This window comes from Diabrotica virgifera, chromosome 1 (genome assembly GCF_917563875.1).
Source record: "Diabrotica virgifera virgifera chromosome 1, PGI_DIABVI_V3a".
Lineage (NCBI taxonomy): Eukaryota > Metazoa > Arthropoda > Insecta > Coleoptera > Chrysomelidae > Diabrotica > Diabrotica virgifera.
Window position 1 is genome coordinate 52,534,668 of NC_065443.1, and position 19,992 is coordinate 52,554,659.

General features: G+C 31.9%; 1 protein-coding gene across 6 annotated transcripts in view; it reads right to left on the minus strand.

The window, feature by feature from the left end:
* The window catches only part of LOC114324955 (uncharacterized), a 60,699-nt gene extending 42,411 nt beyond the window's left edge, over positions 1-18,288 (minus strand). For 2 of the 6 annotated variants that reach the window (XM_050654949.1, XM_050654889.1), the window contains exon 1: positions 18,229-18,288. In XM_050654949.1, coding sequence (XP_050510906.1) covers positions 18,229-18,251 — 23 coding nt within the window. In that variant the 5' untranslated portion in view covers positions 18,252-18,288. Of the gene's footprint in view, positions 1-3,397; positions 3,436-8,483; positions 8,688-18,228 lie in introns of those variants that run through there. The other 4 variants (XM_050655018.1, XM_050654846.1, XM_028272884.2 and 1 more) reach the window with 3 other exon arrangements.
* Between the last annotated feature and the right edge of the window lie 1,704 nt (positions 18,289-19,992).

Sequence of the window (19,992 nt, forward strand, 5' to 3'; positions counted from 1 at the left end):
ATGAAATTTCGCAGGAAATTAAAACAACAGAAAGACAATTCAATGTTTTATTCCATATTTTACTGAAAACTTCAAATATTCCAATTTGTTTTCAAAATGCTAAACACTACTCTATGTGTCACGTGAAAGCACTGATGTGTATCGAGTTGAATGAAAATTTTTGAAAGAATCTTGTACACAGGATGATTGTTTAGATAAATATTACCTTATATCTTTTACACACTTCCAGAATATATAGGTCCGAAATGTTGATGACACACTTGTCCATTGGAATAAACTGTTTCAGGATCTATTATATTGTTTTTTTTTAATGTGGAGAAACACAACACGGGATGATCAATGTAAACTAAAAATTCTACTCATAAATATGGAGAGGTTAATACACTTATTAAAATTGTGATTAAATCTAATTAAAAACGTAACACCACTATAATAAAATAATTAAGCCACAAACTGTAAAATAAAAAGTAAATAACAAATTAATTTAATTGTCAACTGTCTGTTGTTAAATAATGACAAGAGAATTGACTGACAGCGACATCTCTGGATTGGAATGGTAACTAATTTGCTGTCTTGACCTTGACAATTTACGTGAAACGTCTATGAGTATGTATGGTTTGTGATCATCACTGTATATTCAATTATACGCTGTGAGCTGGTACGTAGAGGGGATATTTACAAATTCGCGAGCGCCAGTAGTGGTCACGGTTATTAGACTTTATTACGATTGTCTTGTCCGACGGTGGTGGGGAGACTTATATTTTTGACTTTACGTCACAAGAGTTTACATTCCCATATTTTTAAATTATTTTCGATCATTGAATGTGTGTTATTGTGTATATATGTGTATTATTTGTGTTATTATGAAATAATTAGACAAATAGTACACATTTTACCCTATATCGGGTGGTGAATCGTAAAAAGGGCCATAGGAAACTCAATGTAAAATTCTGAATTGTTGAATTCCTGCTTCCCTAATTATTTTACATCAAAATTCATCAGAGAATACTTGTAGAGAATTAAAATCAAAAGTTAAAATTGTTCTACGATTTAAATGCATTCCAAAATTTTGAAAAAATATGATACATTTGCCACAATAGGTATGCGTGTAAAAGTAAGGCCACACGTTACTATTTAACTGACAGTGCTCACACCATTGACTGAATAAAAAAATCTTTATTATTAATCCTTTCTCCGCAACTGAGGGTATCTTATCAACTGTATTGTTTTTAAACAATAGATGATAAAATAAAAATATTGACAGTTCAAAAATGTGAACATTATTGCATTGTGTGTGGCCTAAGTTTGGGCTGAAAACTAAAATGTATTACATTTTTGCAAAATTTTGGAATATGTTTAATTACGTAGACCAATTTTAACAGTTATTTCCAATACAGATTTCAATCCTCTACAAATAGTTTCTAAGGTTTCTAATATCTTTTACTTCAACAGTTCAGAATTTTACATTGAGTTAATGCAAAATTTTGACGCATGTCAAAATTCTCAATGTGTTTTAATTGTATTCATTTTTTTCGAATCCTGAGAAAACTAATAAATATTTTTGAAAAATTTAAACTCAGAATGAAAGACTACATTATTACCAAGGGCTGAAAGTCCCTGAAAACTTCTATAATGTTTATTTTAATAAGTTACAGGTCTGAAAATAAAAGAGAAGTGTGATATTTAATTTCAAATATTTCATTCAATAGAATCTGCTTGTTTATTCTAAGGGGCTTTCCGCCCTCGGTAATAATGTAATTTTGCATCCTGCGCTTAAATTTTCTAAAATACTTGGTCAGGATTCGAAAAAAATCATATTACGATTCAAATGACAGTAAACTCTCGTGACGTAATCTCACCCTTAATGTTCATTGGTTAGTCGATTTAGGCAACCGTAGTAATGTCTAAGAACCGTGAATAGTGGTAAGCCTGTAAACGTTTACCGGAAATTTGACATAAATGTCAAAGTGATTAATTTAAAATTAAAATTAAAAACATTAATTATAAAAAATATTAGTTGGTCAAAGCTGTGGTATATATTTTTATCTTAAATATACTTACGTTTTAAATAATGAATTTAAGTTTTTTTAATGTTCCGTAATATGTAATTATAATTTAATCTAAAAATCTTAGCGCCATCTACACGATAATTGTGAAAGTATCCGAAGTAAGAAATTCATATTTTATCAATAGAACGTCAAAATGATTAGCAAAATCTTAAAAAAATCGATTACAATTTAATTACTTTTTTGCGTTGTAAATGTTAAGCAATAACAATTAAATAATAAATTTAAAAATTACCGGTGAAAGTTGAATTAGTAATCCGCTAGGAGCGCCACCAGCGAAGCTCAGAGCGTATAGGCATATATCTGAACTATTATTTTTCTCATGATCATCTTTCAATGCGTCACAGTTTTTCGATTTCTTTCTAACGCATTAAATTGTATGTGACAGAAAAAAGGCACGTCCGTGATTACAGACATTTACAACATTTATTCTAGTTATTTTAGTTGTCAATAGATGGCGCCATAATAAAAAAAATATTTTTTTTAATTAGATAATAATATTACAAATATAATCTGTATAATTTATAAGACTATACAAATCAAAGAAAATACCATTTTATAAATGCAAGAAACACATTTGATTTGTTTTTATTCCAAATTGAAAATAAAATGTGACAACTGTCAGATTTAACTAAGATGTCATGTTAGAATAAATGTCATAAATGTGTATTATCACGGACTTACCCTTTTTCCTATCATTTGTTATGCACTGAAAAATGCTCATGAAAAGGACAATACTACTCGTACAAGTAATTAAAACAACCTCCAAAATAAAGTTTCTAAAATAAAATTAAATCTAATCGAATGAAGTCGAACCGAATATAATCGAATTTATGAGAAGTATTCACTTCTGTCGGCACTCCATGAGTGCCGCGCTTTAATTTTTTTTTTAAATAATACTACTTAAATAGGCCTGGATCCGCGTACCAAAAAAAAGTTTATTAAAAGCAAGCTGAAAATTTGTTAATAGCTTAACGGTGTCTAGTCGGACAACCTTTGATGTATGGGAACACTGAAACAGGGGAAGTTTTAATTGTGGACTGTGATTTTAATTGTGGAACGTGTCATCCTCACAAGTTTATGATTGTGAAAACTAGCAGGTTGTTTTTAAGTTTATTCAATAGCAAAATATGCTGGGCATTTTAATAAGTCCAACACGTAAAATGTCAAATGACAGGAATTATATTGGTGATAAATGGCAGTCTGATTTTTGCATGCGAGTTTAATGAAAGAGGAACAAATCAATTGGAAGTTTTGTCCGACAAAATACATGGGACGTTTTCGTAGTCTGACGCTCGAAACCTGTAACCTGTTCCACAATTAAAACTTACCCTGTTCCAGTGTTTCCGTACATCAAAGTTGTCCGACTAGACACTGTTAAGCCATTAACAAATTTTCAGCTTACTATCGATTAATAAAGAACTATTTTTGGTACGCGCAATCCAGGCCTAAAATGGAGGCGTTAATATAATATTGACAGTTCTATACTAAATTTACAATCAAGATGCAGTGGAAATAAACAAACCAAGAAACTTAAATCCTACTATTTTAACTTCCGAATCATGAGCATTTAACTCCCGAATCATAATTTACAATATATATTCATTGTAAATCCCAAATCATGATTTCCAAAGTTTATACATTGTAAATTATGATTCGGGAGTGCTCCTAGTATCTAGCATTCAACGTGTCTTGGTTTGTTTATTTCTACTGCATCTTGATTGTAGTTTAGTATTTCTAGTGTTTCAGTCTAACAAGCGGGTTTGCCTGTATATATATATATATATATATATATATATATATTATATCCTAAGATGAATTTATCTATTTGGAACTAGTGGAGCTAGAGTAGGTTTAGATAAAATCATCATTTATTCAAAGTTATTCAGATAAATAATGATAGCATGTCAGACAAATAAGGAGAACTTTATTTAAATACCTGTTAACTTATATCATTGATTAATAACCTACACAGGGGTTGTTTTTAATCAATGCTTATTAGCCTAATAAAATAAAAAAAAGTCAAAATGTAAATTCGTACAGGTTAAAACAAATTTTATATCAAAGTTTAGGTGAGTACAAAAGATATTTTCAAGAAAGTATCCAAATCATACAAGGGGATCATTGTTTAAATAATTAAAAAGGGGTCATTTTTGAAAAAAAAAATATTTTTTTAACTGCTGAGGTAATTCACTTATTAATAAAGATCTATGGGATTTTTTTGTGCAAGTTTGAAGGGCAAATCTTTCACATAAGACTTATTAAATTAAATTTGACCCCCTATTTATTTAAATAATTGTATATAAAACTTTAAAAATAAATTTGCAAAAAATTATTTTTAGCGTTTTAAATAAGGACTATAAAATATCTTATTTTACATAGTAAGTTGCGCTATGTTATCAGTATTAAGCAAAAAAAAAAAATTGGTCGAAAAATATTGAATATTTTTTGAGATATTGAATTTGTTTATTAAATGTTACTATATTTTAAATTGCAAAAACGCGGTTGTTGCCAAAGAAATATTCACCTGCTTAACATCTCATTATTTTTACTTTTATGTATATTTTCGATAAATGTATTGATGAATTCAAATTTTCATTAAACTCCCCCTAAAATGGCATTTGGAAATTATTCAAATTTGTTTATAATTGGTTTTATTAATACCGTCGCGGGGATTAAGTATTTTGAAATGCCGTTCGGATAATTGGATTCCTGGGAATTTTTTACTAATTAACAAATTTTTTTTGTCTTTTTTTCTTCTTCTTTTTTTTCTTGGAGTTATTTTACTACGGGCCCTTTTAGGGTTAAATTTTATTAAGAATGTCGAATCTCTGAGTTGTAGATTCTAGACCTAAAAATATTAGGATTTAACTAAAACCTATTAAATAAAATGTGGCTACTTACTGAGTTACAGGGTGTTTTATTTAAAAATTTAAAAATTATTGTTACCAAGTACTTTAAAACTATCTGACGTATCCTTATCATACTTGGCAGAAAGTGTGGCTATTATACACCCTACTAAATTGTGATTAATAAACGTTTCTAGCTAGTACCAGAGGCGTACGACAGGGGATATTGAATGATTGAACCTTCCCAAATTTTACGCCACTGAGTGAATTACTATTTTAGCGAAATCTTTCGATTCTCCAATACTTTGTATGTAAATAACTTTAGTGGTATCGATAAAGGCATACGTTTGAGAGATATTGGAAGTTTAAAATGAATGAATGAATGAATCAAAATAACTATGCCGTTTCATTTTTAACGTCCAATATCTCGAAAACTAATGACTTAATCGTTACCAGTAAAGAGTATATTATTTATATAAAAAGTATTGGAGAATCGAAAAATTTCGCTAAAATAGTAATTCCCTCAGTGGCGTAGAATTTTGGAAGGGTCAACCATTATCAATCCCCTGTTGTACGCCTCTGGTAGTAGCTAGAAACTTTTGTTTATCACAATTTAGTAGAATGTATAGTACCCACACTTTTTGCCAAGTATGATAAGGATACGTCAAATAGTTTTGAAGTACTTGGTAAAAATAATTTTTAAATTTTTAAATAAAACACCCTGTAACTCAGTAAGTAGCCACATTTTATATAAGTGAATTTATACCAATCTTAATATTTTTAGGTCTAGAATCTACAACTTAGAGATTCGACATTCTTAATGAAACTTAACCCTAAAAGGGCCCGTAGTAATATAACTCCAAGAAAAAAAAAGAAGAGGAGAAAAAGACAAAAAAATTTGTCAATTAGTGAAAAATTCCCAGGAACCCAATTATCGAAACGGCATTTCAAAATAGTTAATTCCCGCGACGTTATTAAAAAAAACAAATTATAAACAAATTTGAATAATTTTCAAATGCCATTTTAGGGGGAAGTTTAATTGAAATTTGAATTTATCAATACATTTAACGAAAATATACATAAAAATAAAAATAATAAGATTTAATAAAGGTGAATATTTCCTTGGTAACAACCGCGTTTTTGCAATTGAAAATAGAGTAACATTTAATAAACAAATTCAATATCTCAAAAAATATTAAATATTTTTGGACCAATTTTTTTTTGATTAATACTGATAACATAGCGCAACTTCTCCTGTAAAATAAGATATTTTATAGTGCTTACTTAAAACGCTAAAAATAATTTTTTGCAAATTTGTTTTTAAAGTTTTACGTATAATTATTTAAATAAATAGGGGGTCAAATTTAATCTAGTAAGTCTTATGTGAACGATTTACCCTTCAACTTTGCAGAAAATAATCCTATATACCTTCATTAGTAATTGAATGACCTCAACAGTTAAAAAATGAATTTTTTTCAAAAATGACCCCTTTTTAATTATTTAAACAATGATCCCCTTGTATGATTTGGATACTTTCTTGAAAATATCTTTTGTACCCACCTAAACTTCGATATAAAATTTGTTTCAACCTGTACGAATTTACATTTTGATTTACATGTAGTGTAATTTTATTTTACTAGACTATATATACAGTGATGAGCGCGCTAATAACCGGCAAAATAACGCAAAAGATGAAAAACTCCCTGTCACAGACGTCTAAACTTGGGAAACTAGGTAATGTAATGTTAATTATTTATACGTTTATAACGATAATTTCTACCTCCACTAGTTTCATCCCTTTTTGTTTCGCACAGTGGCGGATCCAGATTTTTTTTGGGGGGGGGGTCATGGGTCTTGAGGGTGATTTAATTACTTCTCTCTGATGCAAGGTAACTTAGTCTTACCAACCCTAGGATAAGGTGGTTTATAATTATGGGGGGGGGTCATGACCCCCTTGACACCCCCTGGATCCGCCAGTGGTTTCGCAATGTAATATGTTTTCTATCTTTTGCGTTAGTTTGCCGGTTATTAGCGCGCTCATCACTGTATTATATTTGTAGTGCTACATTAAAAACTCTCCAACAATTTTATTATGGTCTGAGCAGATTATTTAATAACATAGATATTCAGTGGTAGCGGGTAGATACTTCTCTGCGATCCCGGTAGGGAATAGATCTACTTCAGGAATAGTACACCTGCCCTACGCAAGCTCATGGATTTTTTAACATCTCTTTACCGGGGAAACCATGTCCAAACCCAAAGCATTCCCATCTCCACCATTTCCTCCTTCCACATCCTAACCAACTCGCCAACACGCACTAGCCAAGCGTGGCGTTTTAATGGCTAAAAACCCCAAAGGCAAATTTCCATGAAAGACGAAACTACTGAACGGCCCTCAGTCTCCGGCGGCTCCAACACCCCCCAGCCAAGGTAGCGGGTGGAAAAGGGTTGGAGCAGAGGGCGCTAAGAATCTCCGGAGAAGATCAGGCTACCACAAAGAACGACAAATGCATATCACTTCATACAATGTTAGAACTCTTATATCGAACAAGAAGATGATGGAACTGGAGGAAGAACTGAAAACAATAAAATGGGACATCATCGGCCTCAGCGAAATCAGACGAAGAGGAGAAGCCCAAATTACCCTTAAATCGGGACACTTATTTCATTTTAGAGGAGAAGACACTTCAAATGGTGGAGTAGGATTCATTATACATAGAAAGCACGCCCAAAATATAACTAAAATTAACAGCATAAGTCCCAGGATTGTGTAACTCATCTTCAAACTAAATGCAATATATAACCTTAAGATAATCCAGACATATGCTCCAACGACTAGCCACTCGGATGAAGAAACTGAAAAATTTTATGACGACCTACAAACAGCATTACATACTACACCAGCATACTACACAATAGTTATGGGCGACTTTAATGCGAAAATGGGCTTTAAACAAGATGATGCAGAAGTAGCACTGGGCAAGTATGGGTACGGCGAAAGAAATGAACGAGGGCAAAGACTGCTTAACTTCTTACACCAGGAAAATTTATCCGTGATGAACTCTTTTTTCGATAAAAAGCCTCAACGTAATTATTGCTCTGTAGCTTCGAAAATCTTAACTTTACACCAAAAACACGTAAATTAAAAATTCACCGTAATTTAATTCTGCATAGAGATATTTTTCCCGATCTGCTTCGACGAAAATTTGCCTCGGAAAATCTGAGTTTTCCCAACAAAATATTTTATTTTCAACTTAAATTTTAGGTATGTAATCATTTATTAATAATTAAGTAACTTGGTGACATGAAATCTTTTTTGGTATATATTGTATTTTCAGAAGCACAGAGCAATAATTAAATAAACTCGATTTCGGAGCGCTAATTTGTTTATAAAAAATAGCACACAATCTGTGGAATTTGCATACCTATATTATTAATAAAATTGCTGGTAAATAACTTTTCTGCCTAATTACTTACACAGAACATGAATGAATATTTTATTCACGTTATGACTTAAAATAGTTTCGCTTCCTAATTTGAAAATATGTGCGTATGTATTCATACTTACATTTTTTAATTGTACCACAACACAATACGTTCAATATCAAAAGAAACAATAAACCCAACTGGCTAAAGCGTATCTATCTACTAATAAAAATGTGTATCTATAGATAGTCAATCTATCATTTTACGTAAATTAGTAACGAACAATATGTGCACAGAAAGACCAAGTGGTTTTTAAAGGATGTGCGATTGTAGACTAGATTGGTATTATCAAATTTCCCAAAATGACGTGATTGATAACAGGTCCTACTTAATAATGGCTTTAAACTGATTTCGATAATTCGTTGCATAATTATATGAAACATTTCGTAAAAAAACCATGTAACCGATTGAAATCCATAACATTTATAAAAATAATATTTTACATGAAATTTGATGAATAGGCAAACCTACCTACTGACAACAAAAATATCTTATACCTACTTAAAAAGTACTCTAATAAAAATGCATTAATGAATAATATAATATATTACATTGTATAAAATGTTTTTTTATAGGACTTTTCATTCAGTCATTTGTTTCGAGCTTCTGTCTATGTCGTATACAGTCGAACCCGCTTATTGGAATAACAGGGATATTCTAATAACCGATCATATATGCCTAGTAATAATGTTTTGGGACTTTAAATTTCTATTCCTTAAACCGGAATATTTCTTTAACCGGTATTCTAATAAGGGGGTTAGACTGTATATATATTTATGACAGAAGCTCGAAACAAATGACAATCGATGAAAAGCCCTATTATAAAATTATTAACATTTTGATGTATTTTAGATAAAATTATACACTGTGGTGTAAATGAAAGGAATATATTAGTTATAGTATTTTTACTACAAAAACGTTATTACGTAGGTCAAAATTTTTGACGTAAGAGAACTGTCAAAACATTAGAATGTGACTTTTCATTATTGCTATGTTTATTATAAACACGGCAATAATGAAAACTCACATTCTAATGTTTTGACAGTTCTCTTACGTCAAAAATTTTGACCTACGTAATAACGTTTTTGTAGTAAAAATACTATATTTCATAAGCCGGTGACTTTAAGGAAATATTCCGAAACGGTCGATTTTTATTTTTAAATTATGATATTTTGGCATACTAGTGACTAGTGAGGTCATTCATCTGGGCGTTATGGCGTAATCGATGACTTTTTGAAATAAGGATAGGGATCGTGTGCTAGCTCATTTGAAAGGGTTTTCAGTTCTCTCTTCAGTAATATAAATATTAACATAACAATTCGCTCCCCGAATTCGTTAGTGCCATAACCCCGAAATCGCAAACTTTTCAGGAGAGTAAAAACAAGGTTTTATGTGAACTTTTCATTTTTTTCTCTGGAACTACAGTATCTAAGTTAACCAAATTCTACACTCATGTTGACTATATATGTAGCTATCTAATGCTAGTATTTATTTTTAGTTATTGCCTTTGCTTTTCCCTGAAATTCACCCTTAAAATATGATAAGGCGCTATTGCTGGGGCGCCCATATTTAAAATTCGAGGCTTACGGCCTATGAACCTGTATTAATTCATTGAGATAGACATCGTTTTCTTGCATTTTAAATGAAATAAAACTGCAAAATTGTAAAATGTTGGTCAATATATTGTACTGTATTTAATAAACTATATTTGTCATTTTATAAATATAAATATGTCACAAGCACTTGAACTTCTCAAAAAAAATATTTTATTTTCAAAATTCAAAAATACAATTACAAAATATACTAATTACAACTATAACTATTAAGAATAAAAAATGAATGACCTCTGCCGGTGTCTTCCTCCCTTCTTTATAGGCTCGGCTATTAGGAATTGCTGACTCTGGATAGTCAGGGGACTTCTATCACATTTCTCCTCCCTCGTTTGGTTTGGACTTCGTCCTCGAAGTCCTGGTAACTTCTGCAAGTAATTCTTCTAAAATTTGAATCTGGGCTGGATGCAGTTTCTCTCCAAAGAGAAATTTGGAAATTATTTTTCTTTTCCTAATTAGGAAGATTATTAGGAAAGCTAAAACAAATAGGATTATTACAACTGAAGTGGTACTCAATCCTATCGATAATTTGGGTAGTACGTCTACTGGTTCCAGAGGCTGGATTTGACCATGTGTTTCTGGGATTTTGAGTTTCTCAATTTTCATCTTGTGGTTAGGTATAAGTTTCATTGGAACAATTTTTGGAATTGAAATGTCACTGGATGTCTTTTTATTGAAATGGATTCCTTGAATGGTTATTGGATCTTCTGTCATTAGGATGCTGGTGGATTTGATCTCTATCTTCTGGATCTTCATTGGATGGACTACTCCTAGCAATATGACTTTGCTAGTTTCTTGGAAAAAGTTTTCTGTCACTACGGTCTTCGTGCAGTTGTCTACATTGGGTATGGTACATTGGGACTGTACTTGATTGGAACAGACTATGTTGTCGCTTTGTCCTATACAGGTGTCGAACCATTTGTTGTCTAAGTAATATTTTGCAGGAGGTAATATCATGATGTGATCTTGGTTTGGGATCGGATAAATCTTAAAGGTAGTATAGGAAGTTTCATGGAGTATAGGTATTTTAATTATTATGAGCATTGTATGAGAAGTTACACAGACTAACATTTTGGAAGATTCGATTAGTTCGTACGGATGTTCATCATTGACAAGAAGAGAATTTCTGGGATAAAGTTTGAGAAGATTTTCTTTTAAATTATCTAGTTCTTTTAACGTGAATAATTCGATATTTGGAATGTTTAACTGAGATAGAGTAATGGTTCTAATTAATTTCATTAAGAAGTCATTAATGTTTTGAATGTTTACTATTTCATTATGCAAAATTAAATAACTGTCAAAATCTGCAGAAAAATTATTAACTGCAGCTACAAGAGCAGCATTATCAGTATTTATCTTTTCTAAAAGTTTATCAAATCTTGTATTAATGGATTGTCCATACGATATTTGATTATTAAATTTTTTTATTATTTCATTTTGTTTATTTTCTATTGCAATAATATGTGTTTTTAATAGATCAAGGTCAGAGTCATCTGGGTTACCTGTTATATATTTGATTGCAGTTCCAAGGAAGTTAAAGAGTCCTCTTTTCTGTTTACGAGTAATCTTATGTAAATCGTCTTTCGCTTGTTCGCGTATATGATTATATTGGGAATAAAGAAGTGAGAGAGGTGCTTTCTTAAAATGAGATTGGAATTGATCAGCTGGGCTAATTTCTATTAGATTTGAGAGTTTGTCTAAAGGAATATGAAGGAAGTGTCTAGGGTAGTGGGAGATTTCTTTTGATTTTCCTATTTCTTCAGAAAAGTACCCATTATTCGGAATCTCCTGAATACTGAGTTGATGGCCCAGGGCGAGGATTTTCCTGTGAACAAGTTTGGGCTTGAGTATTTTTGTCTACGTGTTTTCGCGTTCGTTTTACAAATTTAAGATGTGTGCTTGTTACATTTTGTTTATCTGTTTTTCCGATAATTTTCGTTTTATCTTGTTTTTCTGGGTGAATTGTAGAGTAAGGGGCTTGTAACTTAGGTTTATGTTTTTTCTTAGAAACGTATAAGGATTTTGTAAGATCTATTTCCGGAATGTTTTCGGCATTTTCGTTTTGTTTATCTAAAAGTTGTTGTCTTTTTTCTTTTTGTTTGTTGTATAACTCGGTAATAAAAGGTTGGAGTTCATCTTTGTGTCTTTGATTGTATGTTTCGTATACTGGGAGGTCAAAGTCGAAATGTATCTCCTCAGCATAGGGTCCGTATAGAATTGAAAAGGGAGAGAAGTTTGTCGAACTGTGTATTGATTGATTATAGACAAGAATAGCATGTGTTAGAACATCGTCTAGCGAATCGTTTGGATTTTGGGCTTGTAGGGTCCTAAGTTTTTCAATGAGAGTAGAATGAAAACGTTCTACAGGAGAATTTGAGGAAGAATTGTTTACTGTCGTAAAATGGATTTCGATTTTATGTAAGGCTAAAAATTCCTTAATGACTGCTGAATTAAATTCGGTACCACTATCACAAACAATCTTTTTTGGATAATTGTGGTGGGAAAAATAGTGTCTTAATTTATTTAGTATTGAAATAGAAGTTTTGTCGGTTAGTTTATAGCATTGACCATATTTAGAAAAGGAATCTAGGATTGTTAAGTATAAGTTTTTATTACAGTGAAATAGATCAATAGGTAGGATGTCAAAGGGTTTTTGACCTAATAACGGTCCTAATTGTGGAAGTTTGTAAGGATGTCGTTCATACTTATTTTTTAAACAGATTTCGCAACTATTAATAAAATTTGAGATGGTTGTTTGCATCGAAGGCCAATAAAATTTTTGTTTTAAATGTTTGTAGGTCTCAATTATTCCATTATGATTTTCAATGTGATATTTTTTCACACACTCAATTTGTTGATTTTCTTCTTCAACATCTTGAAGTAATGTATTGCAGAATATTGCTTTAACTACGGATTTTATTTTTTCTCTGAAGTAATTACAGATAAATGGTCTAAATTTATGAGGAATAAACATGGCAAATTTTTGATTTGGTCTTAAAATGTTTTGAAACGTATTTGCTATATCCGTTTCCCAATTTTCTGTAAGAGTTACATTGTAGCGGTGTTTGTTAAAAATCTTTTGGTAATTTATTTCGAATTTTTTGCATTCGGTTTTAAAGACGATCTGATTTGACGATAAATTAATTGGTTCAGCTGAAATCTGTATTACTGTAATAGGGTTTTCAACAGATGTATGTTGTGTATCACTATTGTCCTGTAGATTTTCGAATTCTTCAAGAAATTTGTCAATATCAAAATTGTCCGTGGGATCTGGGGGTTCCGCGCATTCTGAACTAGAGCTTAAAGCATTTATTTGAATTCGGCTGAGAGCATCAGCAACTTGATTTTCCTTGCCTTTTTTATATTTTACTTCGAAATTGTAGTCTTCTAGTTTAAGTCTCCAACGGGCCAGTCTAGAAGTGGGATCTTTTACTTTATAAATCCACACCAGGGGATTGTGGTCTGTTTCTATGGTGAATTTTTGGTTATATAAATACATACGGAAGTGTTTGCACGAATCGAGTATGGCTAATAGTTCTTTCTCAATAGTAGAATAGTTTTGTTCGGCAGAATTTAAAGTTCTAGAGTAATATGCAATAGGGTGATTATTTTGGGACAATACAGATCCAATTGCTATGTTAGAAGCATCTGTAGTCAATACAAAGGGTTTCTCGAAATCTGGATATTGCAAGACGGGGGCATTAGTTAATAATTGTTTGCATTTTGCGAAACATTCTAAATAATTTGGATTAGTAGGGTCGATAATAGCTCCTTTACGGGTGCATCTAGAAAATGGGGAAGTAATCTTTGCAAAGTTGGGTATAAATCTTCTGTAATAACCAATTAGTCCAAGAAATGATTTTATTTGTTTGACGGTTTTTGGCAAAGGATAATTTTGGATGGCTTCAATTTTAATGGGATTAGGTTTTATACCTTCGGTCGTCACGACATGGCCTAGGAAAGCAACTTCTTTTGTAAGAAATTCGGACTTACCTAATTGAATTTTTAAATTATTTTTTCTAAAAGTATCGAATATAGTAGAGATGTGAACCAAATGTTCCTGTAACGACTTGGAAAAAATTATAACATCGTCCATGTAAACAAAACAAAACTTGTGAATAAAAGGTCGAAGAATATTATCCATTAACCTTTCGAATGTTGCTGGACTATTCTTTAAACCAAGGGCATACGTAAAAATTCAAAGTGACCATGGGGAACAGTAAAAGCGGTTTTTTGAATAGAATTTGGATGAATTTCAATTTGATGATAACCTTGAGCTAAGTCTAAAGTTGTGAAGTACGTAGCCTTCCCTAAATTGTCTAAAATTTCATCTATTTTTGGTAGGGGATACCTATCATCTATCGTATTTTCATTAAGTTTCCTATAATCTATGACCATTCTAAACTTTTTCTTGCCCGAAGCATCGGCTTTTTTGGGGACAACCCAGACTGGAGCCGAATACGCCGAGACTGACGGTTGAATAATCTTATTATCTAATAATTTTTCTACTTGTTTACTAATTTCTTGTTGCATCGATTTAGGATGCCGAAATCCTTTAACATAAATTGGATTTTCGTCGCGAGTTTTAATTTCATGTTTTACAGCTGACGTAAAAGATAACCCTTTTTTCTCATCATAAAATATGTCTCTAAATTTTCTGCAAAGTTTTATTATTTTATCTTTTTCTTCACTATTTAAATGTTTTGTACGAATGTTAGACTCTACGAAGTTCGTTGGACCGGTTGAAATGTCATACTCATCAAGTTTCTTCACCTGCACGGGGTTTAATAACTTTATCGGATAAGGAAGCGTTAAATTATGAATGAAACCGTTTTTTGCTGTGTGTATGGATTCTGGCAATGAAAAATTTTGCAATTCTACGCTGGGTACTAGTATTTCGCCTTCTAGGACGTTAACAGGAATCTTATAATATAATGTTTCAAAGTGAATGATAAATTTATGACTGGTTAAGGTCAAGGTTTTAGTTTTATAATTTAGTATGGAGTGAAAGCGTTCTAAATCGTAATTCCCTAACAAAATATCAAAATCTTTGCTCCAATCTGCGATTCTTGCGTCGATGGGATCATTTATGCCATATTCAGATAATAAAGGGGTTTTTATATTTTGGGAAAATTTTGTTGTACGATTTAAAGAAGTTAATGTGAACGGTTTTTCGTATATGTGGGATGGATTGAAAAATTTGGAAGCTTTCGGTGAGATCACAGTATCTGATCCTCCAGAATCTATAAGAACTTTAAGACGAGTCATGGGCGTAACAAAATAAGGTAGACGGGGAGATTTTTGTAAATTATTTAAATTTATACAGGAGGTGGTTGTTCTTCGGGAGGTACCAGGGGAAAATCCTGATGATTTGGGTCGAAATATTCTTCCGTGGTTTGTTCGGTATCATAGTTTTCGGAATCATAGTTTTCGGAATAATAGTTTTCGGAATCATAGTTTTCGATGTTAATTTCGGAAGTATCGATTTGATTAGAAGCAATATTAAAATGATGGCCATTAGTGGTAACGGTCATGGGTTGATGATTTTTGGTTGAAATAGTTTGGACACCACTCATGGGAGGGGCATAATTTTGTTGATTTCGAGGATTGCGATATTTGTTTAGCCTATGCTGAACATTTCTTGGGTAATTATTTTCTTGAGAAGCATTTCTTGGGAAATTTCTTTGATAATTATCCTCTCGAGAATTGAAATTTTGTTGAGGATGGAAATTATTAAAATTTGGCTATGAAGCGAAGTTAAAATTTGGTTCAGGGTTGCGAAAAGGTGCAGTGTGAGGGGACCTCACGTAATTTGGTTGTGTAGGTTGAAAGTTTGTGTATCTATTATTGTTGTGTGAAAATTGGTTTTGATTAGGTGGTCTTTGCTTGGCCAAGGGTTTTCTATTTTGTTGTGATTTTAAAAAGCTCATATATTGTTGCTGGTTCTTATGATTATCATAGGTAATACACTTTTGAAGTGCTTCTTCAAGCGATTTTATTTCAAAATGGGATAAATATTCGTTATATGGTTCATTTATACCAGAACAGAAAGTTTTTAATGCAATGTTTTTAAAATAAGGCGTCTTAAAATTAACTGTAGCGGCATTATCATTTAAAGTAACATGTTGAAGTACATCATTCAAATTAGTAGAAATTCTTTGATGATACTGATCATATGACTCATTATGTTTTTGAACTGTTGTCGATAACTGGGTTACCAAAATATCTTCTGACCTTCTATCTCCATATTTAGATAATAAAGCTGGACGAATCTCTGTCCAGACTGTTTTATTGGAATAATTCAAAAAATTTCTCGGATCTCCCTTTATACGAGATACGATATGAGTATTAAGGATAAATAACTGAGGTTCTGTAAGCTCTTGTGTACCTAAGAATGTTAACAAGTTGTCTACAGATTTTATGAATGTAGAAATGTCTTCTTTTGACGAGAATTCTGGCAAAGTCGAGCAAAGGCTCGCAATGTCACTATTTGTAACAGGCATTTTGGAAATGTTTTTAGAAGATACGGATATTATATTTTTTGAAATGGGAGTTCTCGGATTAGGAGTTACTGAGTTACAACTAATATTTAAATTATCGAATAAATTCAAACTATCAAATAATAAATTCAAATTTTCAATACTATTTTGAGAAATATTGTTAAATGTGCTCATAAAATTTTAGGAAAGAAAGGAAAAACTTAGATTAGGATGATCACCGTTGATTTCCATAGCATAACTTTCTTTCTTCCCCAAGGTTCGATCGGTCTCGTTAAGCAACTAAAGTTGGCCAGGAAACTCTATGTTTCTGTACGAATTTGATCCTGTTCGCAGCGCCAAATATGTAACAAGCACTTGAACTTCTCAAAAAAAAAATATTTTATTTTCAAAATTCAAAAATACAATTACAAAATATACTAATTACAACTATAACTATTAAGAATAAAAAATGAATGACCTCTGCCGGTGTCTTCCTCCCTTCTTTATAGGCTCGGCTATTAGGAATTGCTGACTCTGGATAGTCAGGGGACTTCTATCATATTTCTATATACAAATGAGGATATTATTCTAAAAAACTAAACACTGTAATTGTTTAAAATGATAAGATCATTCATGACTTTCAAATGGTTCTTAACATGGGACCATGAGCTTCGGGAATGACTCGCTGACTAAGCAAGTCTTCAATATCACGCTTTTTCGTTTCGTCAATACCATTTTTTTTTCTTGCAGGCATGCATCAGTAATAATTTGACAGGTTTTTTGTTGCTTTGTCGCTGTTTGAAGAAAACTTTTTTCATTTCATCTATGTCTTCGTACGAAGTAGCTATTAAGTAGTAGTCCGGCTTTTCGTACCTTGTAATCTTGATTTCAGTAAGCTTTTGCTTCGAGCCAGCTTCATCAACATCAAAGTTGGCACCCATTTGTTTTTGGAGTGCCTTGAAATCGTAAAACCTGCATGAGACAGTTCTTTCACTTCAAATGGTTTTCTGGTCTTCTTTGCTTCTCTAATTAGAGTCACATATTGCTGAGGTATATACATTCATTTTCTGACGTTATAGAATAATCACCGTCCTTTTTTACTTCGTGTTGCAAGGAATTGTCGCGAATTACGCGCAGCATCAAGGCGGCTCTTGAATTGGTATTCATTGTGCCAAAGGAATAGGAAGGAAAATATTAATTATGTTTATTGAATGTATTTATACATACTGCAGCCCATGTATTAAGGAATGTGATAATGCAATGCGTCAAAATAAAATTTTCACTCCGAACAATAAAGGGCCAATTCCATATTAGGTAAGCTATATACAGCTATTAAAAACTCAGTTTCAAGATTTAAAAAAATATTCTACAAATTCGCTATAAATCTCTTAAATACGACTTTTAAACGACTAATAGTACATAAGTAATAGCGTCTTATGCCAGCATAGATCAATTATAGTTATCCTTCAATAACGCTTTAGCACATAATGTAACAGTATTGCAAATGATCTACCATCGAAAATCTATTTCTAATCAAGTTCGCATTACAGCCATAACACAAGTTAGGGCAGTCAGCAACGTTGAGTGTATCACACAAACACACAATTCCAATTTGCATTACTGCCATCTCACAAGTTTAGGCACTAGAGAAGTTGTTCTACTTGAGTAATTTTTCTTGGTTAACAAATGCATGACCACATGTTAGGGCAATAGGTATTGAAAAATGAAATCTACTTACCACACATCTACTCTCGACCACATCGTGACCCAAACTGTCTTGTGGCGGTCTTGCTGTCGCTGGGAGCGCCAAACCCGGAAAACGTCATAACGACAGAGGCGCAATATTTTGATTTTAAGATAACTAAATTATATGAAATTATTGCACAATGAAGACAACACCTAAATGAACATATTAGGCCAAAAAAACAATTTTCCATTTTTTTAGGGTTACGGCACAAGTCAGGGAGCGAATTATTTATACTGGGTGTCCAACATTTTTTTTAGACAATTTAATTGACACAAAAAGAAGAATGTACTATGTGTAATTTATTTAATTCAAAATTCATTTCATTGCGGTCAGAAAACAGAAAATAGTTATTTATGAAACAGTTCGTGAAGTAGGCTTTTTGCGAACGCACGCGATAGATAGAGAACGAGCGACAACGGAGCGAGTGCTATACATCGCGTAAGTTAGCAAAAATTACTTTACGCACAGTTTCATACAATATTTTCTCTACGATAAACAAATAAAAAAACTGTAACACTTCGTCACCGGAATTCATTTCTATTCTACAATTTTTAGAACTTTGACATTTAAAAATCCTAACTACTTTCAAACCACAAAACTGTCAAAAATTTTGTTGTAAGTCATTGCTCATATTGTCATCACCATGACAACGCGAAAGTTAAGGATATTTGATTATACGAAAGTATGCCAAAAAACCCATTGAAAGTGTGCGAAAAAGTAAATCCCATTTAAAATACATTGTTACTTCACGCACACTTTAAACTCTTCACGCACTGCTATCTATAATGACAGTTTTGACAAACTAAAAACTTATACATAATATGACATAGAGTAGATAAAAATGTTTATTTATTAATAAACATTGCTTTTTGCTTAAGAGTGGAGTCATAATGGAGTTTTAACTTATGGAAAAAATCAAAGAAGATAGAACTTTTTATAATTTCATTAAGAAGTTCTACTCAAAAAGTGGGTGCTTAATTGACAACAAATAAACTGCGAAATTAGTTGTTTTTTTAAATACCTGCGAAAATATAAATTTTAAAAACAACTGACTTGACCATTGAAAGTTTCAGAAAAATTTAAACAAAAAATCCTTTTTAAATATTTTTCTAAAATTAAATCTACAGCTTCTCATCATCATCATCAGTGGCGTTACAGCTCTTTATGAGCCAAAGCCTTCAGAACAATCCTCCATTCGCCCCTGTCTCTGGCAACTCTTCTCCATGCTCTAATTCCAATAGATTTTAAATCAGTTTCTATGTTGTCTTGGTATCTACAGCTTCTATAATTTTTTATTTATAAGGCTTGAGTCACCCCTCTCACAAAGATTGGCGCATTGTGTGGTAACGTTCAGCGGAGTGCTGAAATAGTTAATGTACCTAACATAAGTTTATAACTACTTGATCAAATTAAATTTTACAAATTGGAAGTGAAAGAAGAGCATTGAAGCTATGTCGGCCTTCGACGGTAACACAATCGGACAACTTGTAAAGACGGTTTTACATTATGCTATTTTCATGCTAGGCAAGAGCCATATGCAAGACAGATTATGCAACTGCGCATGCCCTCGCGCTCTTTTCATGCAATTTCTGTGTTAGACGAAAAATTAAAACGTGTTTTATTTTTTATGCTATGTTGATGCAAGTTGTCAAAATTCAAGTTGCCAATATAACGAAATTTATAGTTTAGAATTTAGAATAAAACTTGACCTTATTGTGTAAGTTTAAATGTTATTTATTGGATGTAATAATTTGT